Genomic DNA, 14,087 nt, shown 5'->3' with positions numbered 1-14,087 from the left:
TCTAGCAGATTCCTGCACTCGGCTTGTACAGCTGAGCTGTGGACCCCGGACTTTCATACAAAAAGACTCTTTGTTCACCATTGAATGGCATTAGGCATGGACTTGCTGAGGGGCCACCATGAAGCCTCACATGAGGAGGGCAAACACTAGCCAGAAAACACAATATCAGAGTCACAGACAGACACATCCCTGCATTTTCGTGCAAAACGCATATGTACACGTAATTGTGCCAGTAGTTTGGTGTTTTGTTGTGTTCCTAGCATAGGCTTTCTGGTTGATAGACTAATTTTTTTTCTCTCCGTATGTTTTCTCTGTCCGTCTGCCTGTCTGTCTATCTGTTGTATGTTTATAGGAAAGTGGATTATGCTGAATATAGAGGTGTTTGTGGTATTACTTTGCACTGGGAGAGATATTCAAATATCTTGATTATTATATCTGTCATTCTCATAACTAGATCGTTTTCCTTGCTTTAACTCTTCCTAATGTAAAGTCGCATAAAGCCCAGTTAAAATATGATGTAAGATGTAACTACTCAAACCTTGAAGACCCCGAATCGGACAGCCCTATTCTAATAGTTGAGAAAATGCTTTGGTTTAATTCTTATGTTTCTTGTAGCCAAAACTCCACTCTCCGCTCAGCAATGTCTGGTGTCCTTTCAACATAACCAACAGAAGCACCATACAAAAGTCTTACAATGGATGTCTTAATCTCTCTGTGTGCTTTTAGAGCATTATTTTGAATTCCATCATGCTGCCTTTTTTCTTTCCTCTTCTGAAGTTTTATTACAACAGCAGAATTCCCAGGGAGCTTTGGGGGCAAGGTTCACATAATATAGCCCTGAAGTTTTGCTTAGGTGGAATCCATCCCCCAATCCTGGCCATCTTTTGATGATCTTTCTATTTCAAAAGATTCACTGGGTAGAGTCTTACAGCATTAGCTGTAGGTAGTTTATTTTTCTTTATTTATTTTTTTATTTACTAGACAGTGAGCATCTACAGCGCTTTCATGATGCTTTCTTTCTCTGACCTCACAGTGACAAGGCATCTTGTTCTTTAACATTGAGGGAGGCAGAAAAATGCTTGAGTTGCTCAATGTGTGCCTTCTATACCAGTTTCAAAATGGCTTATTCTTCTGGTTTCCATGGTGACAATTAACACTGTTTCAAGGCATTGTTCCAGTCTCCATTTGGGCAGCAGAATTTTCGGTGTGATTTTTAACAAAAAAAAAAAAAAAAAAAAAAAAAAAAAAAAAGGTTTGAGGAGGGGAAAAAAGCCTTTAGCATAACTGTCAAAAAAAGTTATCTCAATCAAGTTTTCCTGCATTTCTAATTATATTTACTTCAAAAATCCTTGTTTTTGCTGGCTTTGTGTTATAATTCAGTTTTAGCATTTGTGCTTTTAAAAAATAAAACCTAAATGAGAACTTTTTAAAACTTTATTACATTCTTAGTTAAAACTGGGCTAATGTTTGTGGTTATTTTTAACTCTGTTTTAAATTTTTCTTTATATATCTCTATATACACCCAGGAGTGGCATTTAGAATAGGAGTGGCCGGTGTCTTTAATTTAGACCATTTGTGTATCTATTAGGAGGCTTCGTGAGTCAAAATTGAATTGGCCAAGCAAATACACTTAATAATGTAAATATGCCCTTTCAATAGAGTATATTTTATTTTTGACTAGACAGAGAAGTCCACTGCAGGTTCTGTGTGGAAATTAAATACTGGATGCTTATTTACCTTAGTACCCAAGAAAAGCCATCAAACTTTAACTTTGCTAATCTCATCTTTGGCTATTGAAGCGTAGCCTATATCAAAACATCCCCAGACTACAGGACACAATGGGGCAGCCTCTGCTCACTTACTGCTGTGGGTGGAATGAATATGAAGATTAAATTATCTTCTCACCATGGGATAACGTAGCCCGACTTGATAGGATGGCCAAGAACGGATAGAGCTGCCAGTTGATTCTCCCTGTCAAATGCTTCTGAAAAGATGTTGGAGAGAGAAGAGCAAAAACACACTAGCATCGAAAAAATGTAACTCTTAGGACATTATTACATATGCAGCTTGAGGCCCTAAATCATATCTGATTCAACCTTCAGAGTGCTTCAAAAATTAAAATAAATACTTTCACCTTAAATTACATGACATTCTAGAGCCTTTCTCACACATACCGCTACATCTAACAATTAGCTGGATTCTCTTAGCTTTTATGGTTTGAAGGAATTGTCCATCAATCACATCTTTCATCAAGCTGTTTATACAGTGGGTTACATGGTGACAAAGACAGAGAGCATACATAAGACAAGCTTTTTAAAAATATAATAACCTTTTATAGGAGCTGTTGCAGTGACTACTTGTACCACATTTCACAGAGAAAATTATTTTATGTCTAAAATTAAATTTGTTTTCCATATTTTTATTACCACAAGACTCTCATGTTATAGGACACACCTAAGCTGTTCTCTTTCTTGATTGATCTGCTGTGTAGGAGCCATTCAAAGTTGAGGTAAAGAAGGTATGAGCTTGTCGTGAGTGAAAGTGATAAGTGGTCCAGGCTGCTCCCAGGTGGCGCGGGTGGAGGACTTCCTCTGTCAATTAGTGCCCATAGCAAAAGCTAAAAACTTAAATAGGATTCTTCGTCCTGCCTGAAATGCTGGTTCCCCCAACATTATTGCAAAGAAGTCTTACGAAATTAATTACGTAAGTCTTTGTCAGCAGTATCAGCTTTAGGGGGATATCTGATTACATAAAGCAGATTGCTCTCTCCTCCAATCATCACTCTGAGAAATAAAACATTGTGTAGGCTTCTAGAATACTTGTTGAGTTTTGAGTCCAGAAAACTCTATTGGACAGTATGTTTTTTAATCTTGAAGTAACGTATTCCTGGTAATTGCCTACCATTAGAAAATACAATCAGAATTTCCCATGTATCACAGGCCAAATTCTGAAAGAGCTCTAAAGCAACCCTTAATGTTTTTCATTATGCATATTCAAGTAATTTTGGATACTCTGACACCCTGATCAGCATTAATTAATACTATGAAATGCTGTAAATCACCTTATTTAAAACATTTTGTTCTGTGATCCACAAACGACTAACACTTGGAGGAGTCTACATAATACAAATGATGTGCATGTTTAGTGTAAATGAAAGATTAAAATATGAAACTAAAAGTATGCAAACATATGCGCGCGAATGCTGCAGATCTATTAACCAAAACAGGGATTTCACACCTTCTTTTTCTTTAAGCTGCTTCAATTGTATTTAATTTGGGATACATGCTTTCAACGTGAATAAAATCACACAAGTGCTTGGGCATGTTTTGAACTCACTGATTTGCTACTTTGCTCATACAAAAGCTTTTCTTATCAGATCTGATAAAGTGCTCATCTTAGCTCAGTTAGGGCAATGGAGCAGTACTATCAAGGGCCTCAGGAACCTAACTTTTATGTTTCGATGAAAGAAGTTTTGGGATGGCCACTATATTTTGGAAATGTGCTAAAATTGTAAATATGTTTAATTTTTTAACCAGAATCTAGTTTTCTCCTTAGAGATGTTTTTATGTGTACATTTAAAAATCACAGCCATAGTCATGCGTATCTGTCCATAATATAGGAATTTCTATATCCAAATACGGTTATTTGAAGAGAATCACCATAAAAACTGTCATATTAAATAGCACGTACATAATCTCTAACACTTTTTAGGAGAGAATCACTTGGCAGTTTGTTAGAACACAATGTATATTGGGGGAGAGGGTTCTGCAGTCAGTTGTGATGTTTGGGAACGTTTTACAATAATCAATGAGGAAACATAGGCTTTTAACCATTCCAAAAGCACTGGTTTTTTTTTTCCTCTCTGTCTGTACTTTTTCTTCAAGCCCGGCGTTTTTAAGTACAAGAAAAATGAAAAACAAAACAAAAAAAAAATCTTAACCGAGAAGTCAGAGACCTTCTAGGAAAAGGAAGTCGCGCAATCCCTAGGGATCATTTTGTTTGTACCACTCTGAGACTGATCCTTTGGGGACAAAGATAAGAAATGGGCAGCACTCTGGAGCCAAAGGTTGGCCAAAATTAACTGAAGTATTAAATCACCCTAGACCAGGAATTTTTCTATTTGGAATATTTTAAATTACAGATCAAATGTGTGTGTGAACTTTAGTTTATAAAGATGTAAATCTTAGTCAACTAAATGAACATCCAACTAAAAACCAGGGGGATCAAATATATGGTGATGGAAGGAGAACTGATGCTGGGTGGTGAACACGCAATGGGATTTATAGATGATGTAATACAGAATTGTACACCTGAAATCTATGTAATTTCACTAACAATTGTCACCCCGATAAATTAAAATAAATAAATAAATAAATAAATACCTACCATAGATGTCCGTGTATGTGTGGGTAATACATATTTTTAACTGTTTTTGGCAATATTCCTCCACTACTTAAGTTTCTTAGGTTTAGTCTCCCCATAAATATTATTGGAAACAAAAACTTTTAACACCCATGAGCATCACTAACCCTGTGCTCAAAGATTTTCTAAGAACACCTATCTCCCTAATGATACTTCCTTCTTTCTTCTCGTTTTAGCGATACAGTGTGGAAATGTCCATCAGGCACCTGAAAAAGACAGAGCTGCTTAGTAAGGTTGAAGCTTTGAAGAAAGGTGGCGTTTTACTACCAAATGATCTCCTTGAAAAAGTGGATTCAATTAATGAAAAATGGGAACTGCTTGGGGTATTTGCATTTTTATTACTGTTTGTAGGTTATGTGTACACTTTTTGTGTAGTGAAGTACTCTATCTGTCTGATTTCTAATTTGAGGCACAAATATCTCTCTCTTTCAATTCACTACCTACATTTCCAACAAGCTACTCGTGCTGTTATGGGGAAAAAACAGCTTTTCCTATTCTGCTGTTCTGCTGATTGTTTCTTTTTTCTTTTTCTTTTCTTTTTTTTTTAACTTTGAGCTTGTCTCCTTTCAGATTTTAATAATTTTGGTTCTTTAATACATAAAAAAGTAAGTAAAATATGCCATGTATTATGGGTATGCACCAAGTCAACTATAATACGGTATATCTGATATACACTGACTGTCATGCTTGAATGGATGTTAATAGAATTTATTCTGAAGGTACATGTTAGAGACATCCACTGTTTAACTATTTACTGTACCCTTCGGATGAAAAGTGGAGTTGTCGCTATTGCTTTCAAGTCACACTAAAGCCACCAAAACAAAGATGCAAATTGGATCCGAATCTGAATTGCGGAATTAAATCGGCCTCTGTTTTGTGCCTCAATTTCCAGCTCACTTTTAACAAAAGCAAAAAAAAAAAAAAAAAGTTTTATGTAATTCATTTCACGCAATGATGGGCTGGGTCTCAGCCAAAGACTGAGATGCAAGAATCTGGCAAAAAGGCAATATAGCGATTCTGTTACCCAGAGACCAGGATGGCACTGTGCACGAGATAGTACTGTCCTTTTGTTGGAAGACAGCTGAGAGAGAGAGGTTAAACTGTATTTTTTCATCAGCTTCTCTCCTAAATTGCCTTCACTTCAAATCAAGGGTAAGCTAAATTTGTCAATTACTTAAATGATTAATTATAACAGCTAAGTATGGGTGGTGTCAGTTTTGGAGCCTAATTTTGCATGCCTTCCATTTCCTGACTTTTTTTTAAAAAATTTTTAAAGAAATAATACTCCAAAAATATTTTGAATAAGAAGCTCTCCATGTACCTTGGTGACTTGGAGGACTGCCAGTGTTCAGTTTCTGCCATGCTTAATCTAGGTGATTAAAAAACTGCATGTTTAAATCCTTGCTTTCTCATCTAAATTCACTACACTCTGCAGTTGTAGAAAGTAACTTAAAACGGTAAAAGTTGTTACTCTGACCTATTGTTACATTATTTTTTAATAGTAATTAATGGCTTTCACATTATAATATAGTGATTTAAACCATAACCCACTAAATTGTACAGAATTCGTTCATCTCCTACAGTAGAAATGTGGCTAGTGTATGACATTTTAAAAGGTTGTTTACTAAATGAGAGCAACTCTATATGCTTATGGATAAAGCTATAGTCTGTTTATATAGAAATAGGACTGTATCTATTTCTAACTTGATAAATAACACTAATCTTTTTTTGAAAATTGTTTCAAGTATTGCTTTGTCAACAAAAAATTTTAAATCAACATCATATTAAAAAAGCAACAGAATATTTAGTTATCCTTTATGTGTCAGCTATCTTAAATATGGTTGTCATTTTGACAAAAAATATCATTTGAATACAATATGCAGAGTTTTGTAATGATTTAGAGGGAAGGAAGGATGGAGGGAAGATTGTAACAAAACCTGTGCCACCCCAACACCACCAGCCATACTGCTTTAATTGGCATGATTACATTTTAATTGGCATGAAAAAAATTTAAGGACAAGGATTTTTAACTTCTAACAATAGTAAAAGAGAGGGATATGGTTTTTAATATTACTTTCATCTAAGGTGAACAGTGTGGAATGGAAATACATTAGAATGAAATGTCAGTGGTGCGTACAGTTTAATCTGTGAAATTTTGTCCCCTGTGCTGCATATTACTCTGTCTCAATTGCATATTAAACAACCCTATCAAGGCAGGCATTGGCATCTGCTGTGCTGACACAAATTGTGAATTAAATGAAATTGATGTCCTCTGTCGTATATTTATGAAGACGGACCATTCTCTGAAGTATTCTGTTTATGAAGAATTTATGATTGCAAACTGTTCCAGAACAAAAAAGTGGCAATAAATTCTTTTTTGTGACCCTACCCTCCAAGGGCATTGATCTCACCTCCTGCTGCTACTTTTGTTACAGCATAAAAACAATAGCTAAATCTGGATCCCACTGAGGGTCTTCAAATGATCAATATTTGCACCATGAAAATATAAGGGTGTTGGCAAGAGAGGCTATTTTTCTGTTACGATCTCCTAAAGATACTATTTACAGAGCACTACACAGCAGATGAATGTTGACTTAATTTTATTTGTGTTTTAAAGCTTATTTTTGTAGGTTTAATTCATCATTATAGATTAACTCTTACTGATTCTCCGAAGAGAGTGTTTTCCACACACACAAAAAAAATCCCTCCCGACTGAACCTTCATGATAGTTAACCTTAGAAGGCTTCTAATGTAGGGGATTGGGACTTATTTTAACATATGTACTGGAAAGTCTGGCATCCACAAATGCACAGTGGAAAGAACTGTGGGGTTGAACTACTTCTAAGTTGGGTGAAATCAGCAACTTCACCAAGGAGCACCCTTGGTGCGCACCCTATATAAGAGCCCTCTGTTACATGGTTTGGGGAATTGTACTAAACAAAACAAAAATTGGAGTGTAATTCTGCATGCACAATCTACTCTTGGCCTCTTTAGTATATTGATTAAACTCAGACTTCTGTCTCTTGAAAATTTTATGCAGAGAATTTTTAACTACACACTCCCATCGTGAGAATTCGAATGAATTTTTATCAGCGTCCATGGTGAACTTATAGGTCAAAACTCCTTTCGGTTAATGGAAATTATAAGTGAATGGGGTCTCCTTAAGTCTCTAGTGGTAGTCAGAACAACACATTGCTTAAGAATTCGAATCCTAAAGGGAACAATGAGCTAATCTGAACTGAATGTCTTTCTTGAGGTGGCAGGTGTGGCCACTTTTCAGGTTGTTCCTGTTACCAGCCAAACTGTGATATGTTTTTGGGACGTAGGCTAATTCATGTGTTTTGTTTTCTGTTGGTGTGTTTTCGTTTTTTGTTTTTAATTTCATGCATTAGAAAACCCTAGGAGAGAAGATCCAGGACACAGTGGCAGGGCACAGTGCGTCGGGGTCACGTGACCTGCTCTCCCCTGAAAGCGGAAGCCTGGTAAGGCAGCTGGAGGTCAGGATTAAAGAACTGAAAGGGTGGCTAAGAGATACAGAGCTTTTCATCTTCAATTCCTGTCTGAGACAAGAAAAGGAAGGAACAATGAATGCTGAGAAACAACTGCAATACTTTAAGGTAATAAAAAAACAATCAAAGTTGATAAAAAGCTTTCTTTATGGGTAGGAATGAAATATTTATCAAGTACATAAAGTATTATACCCCTTGTATCTATGTATCACTGTGCACTTAAATGTTTCCTTGAATTTATAGACACCCTCCACATTTCTTACATGCCAACGCTTGTGTGTGTATAAAGACGAATATTAAGCATATCAAATACACAGTGTATAGGGGAAATCTCTGCTGCTTGTGAGTTTTGTGCAAAGCCTGTGCAGGGGGGGCTTTGATAAATTAAAAGCAGACCAGCAAACCCTAAAGATTACTGAGGATTTTGAAAGGCAGACCTAAAAGTTCTATAAATAATGTGGCTAAAAATACTTCCATACATTGACTTGATAAAAGCACATGATTTAACTGAAGACCATCAATACTGGCAAAAGGAAACCTAATTTTTACATATGAGAGAATCACCTATTCATGGAGGGAAGAAATAAAGAGGTTCCTAAATTATAGGCATCGTCCATCGTAGACAAATGCCAACCTTACTGACACAGCTATATGTGTGTCCAGTGTATGACGAAGAAGCATTTCCCCATTTGTTTCCATAGTTTACACACTATCTATTAAAAAGCAGTTTAACATTCAATTTTTTTCTCTTACTGCCCATGCCAGTCCGTAGTGCTTGAACCCTCTTGTAAAGGCAGTAATGGTTTGGGGTCTGGCTGGTGTCCGCCTGAGGCTTTGGGGTTGCAGAATATGAATGCAGTAGCAAGAAGCCTTCTGACATGAAAAGTCTTAAAGGGGAGAAAGGGGAAAACCAAGAGGAAAGAACCTCTTGGGACCAAGCAGCTGTTTCTTCTCAAGGCCTCGCAGGACTAGGTTTTATTCATCTCACACCCTCTGCCCTGCAACCTCCCAGCAGTCTGTCAGAGAATTTAGTTATAGTCACATGTGGTTCCCTTTCCCTCTGCCAGACAGGCAGGTTCACCTTTCTCACCGGCACGGTCCAAGAGCAAGCACCCTCAAAGGCGAGACCACAGTACTTCCCAATAAACTGTATCACACACCTACAAGTTAATTTGGTTGAAAATCTCTTCTTCTGCCACTGAACTGATGCGACCAAACTGGAAGTTAAATGAAAGCCTCTTGCCAAGGCAAGTGAGTTTCACTGTCGAAAATGTAATAACCAGATGATGTGTTATTTCATCTGTACTTGTCTCACCCTAAATCCTGTTGCAGGGAGATGGAGTCTTCCCTCGGTGTTATTTGAGCTTAATAATATGTGCCTTAGAAAGCATCCCGATCATTTGTAGGCTGGATGTTGTGAAATATAATTTTTCTCTATAGCACCCATATTGCAGCTTTAGTGAATTGGTTAATGGCTCCAGGCAGTTGTCTGACCTTGGTCATGTTTCTTGTATGATCCCTTGGGGCGTCAATTTCTTCATCCATAAAATGGGATGCTGATAGTATTTATCCCACACAGTTATGAGTTCACATACATAAATTATTATTTCTACTTTCTGTAATGGTGCATTCATTAAGGGATAGAAATATCTTAACATTATAAGCCCAAAGATGCTACATAATAATAGGAAACAATAACAAGAAGTTTGTTATTACAGATATTTATATACCTACCTTCCTACCCATATACACAGATATTTGAAAACAACTTTTTTTCACATTCGCTATTATTATAAGTGGAAACATGAGCAGTTCTGCATTAATTTTGCTAATGTTCCCAAAGGACGTTAGCTTTATGCTTTAGCTTTGTATTGTCTTATCAACATCATTTTCAGCTAGATCCTAGTAAGAAATTTAAGAGTTTAAGGGACAGAGAGAAGTCTCTAGATTTCCAGATCATTAAATAATTCCTAGGAGTCCTAGTCATTTGCTAACACTTTCTAGCCACAAGGGGAAAATTCACTACACCTAATTCATTATTAACCATGTGCATCTTCAAGCCTAAATCATAGAATTTTAATTTTAAAAGTACTAGAGACTATCACATGCTTTTTGCTATTTCACTGCTTTTCTTTAAAGATGTGGTTTCCTTAGAGCATATTAATGTTTCTAGTGTCACTATTCATTAAACTAAATGCTTTTATACCCCACTCTTACTTATTTAGCTGTTTTTTAAATAATATAATAAATACAAAGACTTTCTTACCCCAAACTAAAGGTAGAACCTTGATGGTAATGTACCCCTTGCCGTATAGTTTCCCAGCCCTGTCCCATTTTCTGCTCTCCTCACCTAAGGTAGTCATGGTCCCAAACCCCATACTCTTTATTCACTTGCTTTCCTTTGATAGGAAATAATATTTTAAATTCTAGTTGTAACTTTATTAAATATGGTAAATTTTAGTTAAATGTTATTAAATGGTAATCATGTACATTCTTTTTAGGACTTCCTTTTTCATTTAATATTGTAATGCAAGTATTTATTCATGTCATTGAATATAGCTGTTATTCACTTATTTTAACAACTGTGTACTATTCTATTGTGAGTGTATACAGGTATCTCATTTAATGCTAACAGCAGCCTATGAAGTTGGTATTAAGATCCTGATTTTGCAGTTCTGGAAACAGACACATGAAGGTTAAGTTTTGTATGTCTGAGATCACATACAATGAGTGGTAGAATTAGGTTTTAAATCTAGGGCTCTCTGACTCTAATGTCCATTCTCTGAACCACTATGCAAAATTGGTATTTATTGATATTTACTGAATGCTCTTCCATGCAGGCGACTCAAAGGGAAGAGCAGGGCAGACCATTGTTTCTTTCTGGTAGGTTCATCAGTCACAATCTTCAGCAATTTAGTCATAATGGCAAACAGCTTCAGCTGTTGATGATTTTGAGAAGTGAAAACATTTGTGTTTTGTTTTATATTTTTGTACTATATCAGTGTAAATTTCTTTGCCATGTGTCACTTTTTTTGTTGTTGAAACTTTTCAAGCTTTCTTTGAGATTATGGAACTCGGATGATTTTTCTTTATGACCAGAAACACTAGTCACTTCTAAAATTTTGAACTTGAGGAGTTTGATCCGATCAGCTAAGTGGATCTAACATGGTAGCACATTTTTTTTTAAAGAAAGCTTTATGCATGTCTGTTGGAATAAATGTCTTTCCTAGACAGAATTTTAAATATTTCTGAGTTGTTTACTCTTTAGCGCTTAGTGTATGATTAATCAAGAGTTCTGTATATTACCACATTTATTGGAAGAATCAAACCAAATGTTCGTACTACAATAATAATGTAATGTTTATAACTTGTCAAAATCATAATCGGAGAGCATATGCAGAATAAAAACTTTTTCTTTACCACAAATTTAAAGAACAGATACCTCCTGCCTTTCTAAGTGATAAAGCTGCTCAGATAGGAAAGTTATTATAGAACCTTTCCATGTGGGAAATTTTTGTTATATTCTGCCCCTTGGGGGTTCCCAAATGTCTCCTGCCATCATTGGTCACAAAGAAGACAGGCTTTATCTAAAGGGTTTAGCTTTATGATTTTCCATTCTCTCAAATCTCAGGCTTTTAACAGGATGAATTCCTTTATATGACACCCAGAGTAATGATAGATGAGCCACAGTGCCGTATCCATGAGAATGGGGAGGGAGAGTGCTATATATAAAAAGAAAAAGCCATCGCATTGTAGGCAAAACTGTTTTCCTCTCAGAGCTTGGTTTGGGTTGAGAGAAGGGATCTGGATCTTAAGTTTTCAGGAAAAGAGAAAAAGCAATTGTGGAATGTATTTTTTTTTTCTTTAAGGCAGTAAGAGTGATAAATGTGGGATTAGACATAAGGCAAAAATCTACCTAAGAAAGAAAAAGTCAAAGCCCAGCACAGGGAGAGATATGAAGGTGAGAACCTAAGAGCCCTGATACAGAAATGCAAAGTCGTCAAGGAGTAAACACACCAGAAGAATGAAATGTGGAGAGCACATCAGATTTAGTGAGGCCAGTTAGCAAAGGGCCCCATAGAGCTGCGTGTGTGGCTTCAATGCCATTGGCTGGAAAGCACTACTGTAAAGATGACCCTTTAGAGAGAAAATAAAAGAATTAATTAATCATATGTTCCTTGTATCTCATAACCAAATTCATTATTCTAAAGACTCAAACTGGGGAGAAATTATTCATTACCAGCTAACGGAGGGCTGTAACACTGAACTGGGCCTAGAATCAGCCTCAGAGTCAATAGTCAGACCTAGACAGTCTGTTAAGGTTAGGCCTTGCCAAGAGGCTCTTTCATCAAGAAGGTGAATGAGTGAAATAGATGTGGTAATCTCATCAATGATCAATGCCCCAAATTTGCTTAGCAATTTAAATTTGACCAAGCACTTTTATGCACGTTATTCTACTTAAACCTGACACAAATTATGTGAGTTGAAAATGTGATCACCTTCCTATGTGTGTATTTATTTATTTTTATGGATAAAGAACTTGAGATGTGCAGAGTTAATGTGACCTGAATCCACACAGAAATTTCCAGCAAGACAGAGCAAAAGCCATGGTCTTTTGAGTTCAAATTCCAGTAGTCTCCCATTCCAATAGTCACTCACCGACCCTTCGAAACAAACATTGAAACCTCGTTTTACTCTAAATCGAGCGTTGCCAAACATATTCTGTAAAAGGCCAGATAATACAATTTCTGTTGCAATTACTCCCCTCTGCTGTTGTAGCTTAAAAGCAGCCACAGACAATATGTAAATGAATAAATATAATGTGTTTAATAAAACTAATTTACAAAACCATTTACAAAAGCCAGCAATGAGCAGGATTTGGTCCATGGGCCTTGGTTTCCTGACCCTGCTCTAGATTACAAAAATTATTGTAAACATGAGAATTGTTATTGTCTGCATTTCCTTTAAGGAAAGGAGGCCATACTCGAATTGCATTAGGAGAGATAAAATGTTGTTTTTTAATCATTGTAACTATCACAACTCATACTTGTCCAGTGCTCACAAGATGTTAATCACCATTTCTAAATGTTTTGCCTGCATTTGATTATTTAATCCTCATCATAATCCTGAGGTGGGAGGTTTATTATTTGCTATGCATAGATGAGCAAACTGAGGCAGGGAAAATTGACGTACGTTACTCAAGGTCATACAGTTAGTAAGTGATAGAGTCAATAGTCAGCCCTAGACAGTCTGTTCCAGAATCTGCCACCAGTTTGTAGACTCAATAGTTCCTAGGTCAAAGACCTATTTCTGAAAAGAGGAAAACACATCATACTAGTCCTCCCTTATCTGCAATTTTACTTTCCGCAGTTTCACTTACCCACCGGACATATTCAATGGAAAATTCCAGCAATAATCTTAAATTTTAATTTGTGCACCATTTTGAGTATCCTGGTGAAATCTTGTGCAATCCACTCCATCCTGCCTGGGACGTGAATCATTCCTGTCCAGTACATCCATGAGGCATAAGCTACCCGATCTGATGGTCAGTAGCCATCTGAGATATCAGTTTGACTATCTTGAGGAATCTCAGTGCATGTTTTCAAGTCACCCTTATTTTACTTAATAATAATTGCCCCCAAAGTGCAAGACTAGTGATGCTGGCAATTCAGATATGCCAAAGAGAAGCCTTAAAGTGTTTCCTTTGAGTGAAAAGGTAAGTATGGTACAATAGGGCATTTTGAGAGAGAGAGACAACATTCACTTAACTTTTATTACAGTACGTTGTTATAATTGTTCTCACTTATTATTAGTTATTGTTTTTAATCTCTTATGGTACCTAATTTATAAATTAAACTTTAGCATAGGTATGTATGGATAGGAAAACACATAGTATATGTAGGGTTTGATCCTACCCACAGTTTCAAGCATCCACTGGGGGCTTGGAAAGTATCCCCCACAGATAAGGGGGGACTGCTGTAACTGGTAGCTTACTCTATTGCTCCTCATCGTATTTCTCAATAATTTAGGGCTGGAGGAAGTTAACAAGTCAGTGTTTTAAATCTTGGAAATTAAAATTTTTAGAGCAGTTGGGTGTTTAAAAGGATTTCAAATTAACCATGAGTATTACTAATTACTCTGAAAACGAATATCACT

The 14,087-nt window shown here is 36.3% G+C and overlaps 1 protein-coding gene across 7 annotated transcripts in view; it reads left to right on the top strand.

Moving 5' to 3' along the window:
• Positions 1–14,087, top strand: part of AKAP6 (A-kinase anchoring protein 6) — a 455,310-nt gene that overhangs the window by 372,950 nt on the left and 68,273 nt on the right. For all 7 annotated transcript variants that reach the window (XM_081049114.1, XM_081049110.1, XM_081049112.1 and 4 more), the window contains 2 exons: positions 4,599–4,745; positions 7,815–8,039. In XM_081049114.1, the coding sequence (XP_080905240.1) occupies positions 4,599–4,745; positions 7,815–8,039 (372 nt within the window). The remainder of the gene's footprint in view (positions 1–4,598; positions 4,746–7,814; positions 8,040–14,087) is intronic.

The sequence above is a fragment of the Rhinolophus hipposideros genome, assembly GCF_964194185.1.
Source record: "Rhinolophus hipposideros genome assembly, chromosome: 5".
Classification (NCBI taxonomy): domain Eukaryota; kingdom Metazoa; phylum Chordata; class Mammalia; order Chiroptera; family Rhinolophidae; genus Rhinolophus; species Rhinolophus hipposideros.
The sequence above is the reverse complement of the archived record's forward strand: the minus strand, read 5'-3'. Positions and strand labels throughout refer to the sequence as shown.